The sequence below is a fragment of the Panulirus ornatus genome, chromosome 16 (assembly GCF_036320965.1).
Source record: "Panulirus ornatus isolate Po-2019 chromosome 16, ASM3632096v1, whole genome shotgun sequence".
NCBI lineage: Eukaryota > Metazoa > Arthropoda > Malacostraca > Decapoda > Palinuridae > Panulirus > Panulirus ornatus.
The window spans coordinates 41,600,187-41,604,267 of NC_092239.1; the positions used below are offsets into that span (position 1 = coordinate 41,600,187).

Below are 4,081 nucleotides of genomic sequence, written 5' to 3' on the forward strand. Positions count from 1 at the left end.
TCATAAGATGTAGGGGTTGAGGGGAGGAGGGTGTGGTAGTCGTCTTCCTGAAGTGTCCCCCTTGCTCAGCTCCGGGACCCGAGCCTCAAGGACAGGAGCACCGAGCGCATTACTGGGAAGCCGATAATGAAATCTGAAGGGCACCAGTCTACTGGAGGTGAAGGTGAGACATAAAACGAAATGACAGAAGAAAAAAAGCACGTAGTAGAGAGCCTCTCTCTCTCTCTCTCTCTCTCTCTCTCTCTCTCTCTCTCTCTCTCTCTCTATGCCAGACCACTTCGACTGGACTTTGGGTGTCTGTGTGTGTATATGTATCTATGTAACACACTCTCTCTCTCTCTCTCTCTCTCTCTCTCTCTCTCTCTCTCTCTCTCTCTCTCTAGGCCAGACCACTTCGACTGGAGTTTGGGTCTGTGTGTGTGTGTATGTGTATGTATCTATGTACCTCTCTCTCTCTCTCTCTCTCTCTCTCTCTCTCTCTCTCTCTCTCTAGGGTAAAGCTGTGTAGGGTACTGCGCCCACATTACCAGTAGAATTACCGCTTGCTCATTAGTGGAGCGCGTTGCTTAGCCCTCTCCTCGCGCAAGCTACCCACTAATCAATACGTAATTAAGTGTTCAATTGGTCACCTTAATTGGAATCTGCGAAAGAGGAAGTCCAACCCTCTAATATGATCAATAAGTCATTACCTCGCGAATTAAAAAAAAAATTTCGCGCCAGTCCTAGCGGCAATATTCGCCAAATGAGGCGGAAAATGAGCATCGACAACGCACCACGCCCACCATCACCACGCCCATAGCAACCACCTGCCGAGAACCCTCCGGCAACGCACCACCACGAACAGATCGCGTGCGCGACATCCGCCCCCACAGCAACCACTGCGCAGCGCATCATGACCACAATGCAACCCTCACAACACAACCCACCCACATACCACTCCAACAAGACACCACGCCCACAACGTACCAACCTAACAACGCACCACGCCCAAATACCACTGTAACAAGACACCACGCCCACAACGTACCACGCCCACATACCACTCCAACAACACAACCCACCCACATACCACTCCAACAAGACACCACGCCCACACCGTACCAACCTAACAACGCACCACGCCTACATACCACTCCAACAAGACACCACGCCCACAACGTACCAACCTAACAACGCACCACGCCCACATACCACCTAACAACGCACCACGCCCACATACCACCTAACAACGCACCACGCCCACATACCACCTAACAACGCACCACGCCCACATACCACCTAACAACGCACCACGCCCACATACCACCTAACAACGCACCACGCCCACATACCACTCCAGCAACACACCACGCCCACAGCATACCACCTAACAACGCACCACGCCCACAAACCTCTCCAACAACACACCACGTCCACAGCATACCACCTAACAATGCACCACGCCCACATACCACCTAACAACGCACCACGCCCACATACCACTCCAGCAACACACCACGCCCACAGCATACCACCTAACAACGCACCACGCCCACAAACATCTCCAACAACACACCACACCCACAGCATACCACCTAACAACCCACCATGCCCACATACCACGCCCACACTGCGTACAACGCTCACATGAAAACTAACTTCATAGACGAATCAAAAAAAATGTAAACACCGCCAATACACGTCCCTCCTGGCCCACACAATACTCAACCTACCCAACAGCTCGTAACCTTTTCTGGTGCTGTGTGGGGTAGTTCTAGAAGTGGCCGCGAGGCGAGGCGGGTATGGAAGCCAGACGCCCCTCGACAACCTAGTGGTCCAGATCCGTTTTCATTGGTGAGTGATGTTGGCACCCTTAACTACCTTCAACAAACTACCTTCAACAATGATTCATTTTCGTTTCTATACACCCTAGACATAGAGTCGCCCTAAGCTTTTTCATTCACGTCCAGTTAGAACTGATCTCCACCTGTGATGGATGAGAGTGGTTGTCAGCAATACTAATGATAATGGGTCATGCCATCATGGCAACAGGTCATGTCAGGATGGAGGCACGTCATGATGGCAACAGGTCAGGTCAGGATGGCGAGAGATTATGCCACGTTGGCGACAGGCCCATGTGAGAATGATGACAAGTCACGCCACAATGATACACAGTCATGGTCAACTTAGATATATCACGAATTGATTATCAGCTACGAGTAAACAAAGGCTCGAGGTGTGTGTCCTCTGGTGTGGGGCATTATGCTGGGCAGAGTTGACCCCTGCGTGTCAGGCAAGCACCCGCCGCCAGGGGTCAGCATATTGTCCTGCCTCTCTCCAGGAGCGACGCTAACCTTTGAGACGGGAGTGGACTAGCAATAGTCACCTGTGCCACAATTGGCATGACGGAGCTAGCTTATGTCCCGGGGCGTAACGGCAACAAGTTCTACGCGAGTGACATTGTCCAGCACACAAGCTAACGTGATCCACATCATTCAAGAACAAACATTTACAACAGACGGTGTGTGTGTGTGTGTGTGTCTAGGTCTGACAGTGGGAGGAGAGGGGTTTACCTTGTAGTTGTAGTTGACCCGAGAGCGCCTTGAGCCAGGGCGCTTGTAGTGTTGGAATCTGTCTGCCGTGGCAGCAGTGGCAGGCATGATGGTGGTACTGCTTCTGCTGCTGCTGCTGTCTCACTCACACCTAGCGGTGCCTTAGAGCCATCGTCTCATCCAGATGTCAACCTGTAGTTCACTCTTCCCATACGGGCAAATCATGGAAGTCTTTCACTCTGATGTGACATGTTTCTGTGTGCTTGAATATTTTATCTCACTTTTCCAATCAAAGATTGGCTCCTCCAGCAGTACGATCTGGTTACTTTGATACGAGGGAATATACAACGAACACTTGAATGTATCACTGATCACTGGTATTTACACAAACACACACACACACAACGTTGTGCACGGAGGAGCGTGGCTCAATAAGACTTCGAACACAGTTTCACCTGGGGGCGAGAGCGTCACCCTCCAACACGTCAACTTGACCTGGGTACAAGTTCCACTCGGTCTTACAAGACTCAGTAGACGTTTCCACGATCACTGGGTGGAAATATCTCGAGGCTTATCTCTCGGGGCACTATGTACAGACAGGGGCTTCGCCCCCCTCCCCTGTCCTTCACCCACCAGTCGCCAGGGAAGATGCCACAAGATATGAACCAATTTTATCAAGATCGCGTCTTCCCCCACAATGCACCGGGACACTACTACACACACGATGGGCTATCATCCATTCGGTCACTTTTTCCACCATAGATCTATAGTTACGCACTAGACACGGGCACGACGAGGGTACGTAAGGAACCAGCGACAGTCGGAGACACGTAACGTAGCTCCGAGCGTGGCCGAGGTTAGCACCCAACTCCCCGCCTCACCTGAGCCGCCGTTGGGCCTCGTAGGAGCTCTGGACAGGTGAAGTGAGTTGCCGGGGGTCGCTAGAAGTACTCTTTCAACCTTAGGATTTGCTTGTGACTTGCTGTAGTCACAGACGTCGTATCTAACGCCTTAGTACATGTACTACGGTGATGAAGAGTACTGAAAACAGGCAGGAGTGTACTTGCGTAGCCACACCGAATGGTAGACACAGGCTGGGCTACTTCATGAGTGCCAACCAATGTGTTACACCTACAACACCACTAAAGTTAAGATCACAGGGAAGACAAGCACCTCTCCTCAGGCCATAACCGTTTTGCCTTTTGTTCATGGAGGGGAGGGAGCTGTACTACTGTTGCTGTACGAATGCGCGCTGCCCAGAGATCTGCTGACGGAACAACATGGCAAGAAATGTGATGTACCTCTGAACAGACATCAACGAAGCAATTCAAAAAGAAATCAAAATAACATTATTGATAAGAACGGTCGCCTCGAGTCTTTATTCAAAGAGTCCCTGTTAGTCATATATTAAGTCTTACCAGAGAAAAAGACATTATTAATCGGATATATCCAAGTTACAACGGAGATATGATCATTCTGGCATTGTAACAAGCGAGTGTTTCAAATCTGGGATCCAATAACCAGTTTCAATGGTGGACCCACTGTCGATC

General features: G+C 50.6%; 1 protein-coding gene across 1 annotated transcript in view; it reads right to left on the reverse strand.

The window, feature by feature from the left end:
• The window catches only part of Prosap (SH3 and multiple ankyrin repeat domains prosap), a 1,027,613-nt gene extending 1,024,205 nt beyond the window's left edge, over positions 1-3,408 (reverse strand). The window contains 1 exon segment of the mRNA XM_071671621.1: positions 2,553-3,408. Coding sequence (XP_071527722.1) covers positions 2,553-2,639 — 87 coding nt within the window. The 5' untranslated portion in view covers positions 2,640-3,408.
• Between the last annotated feature and the right edge of the window lie 673 nt (positions 3,409-4,081).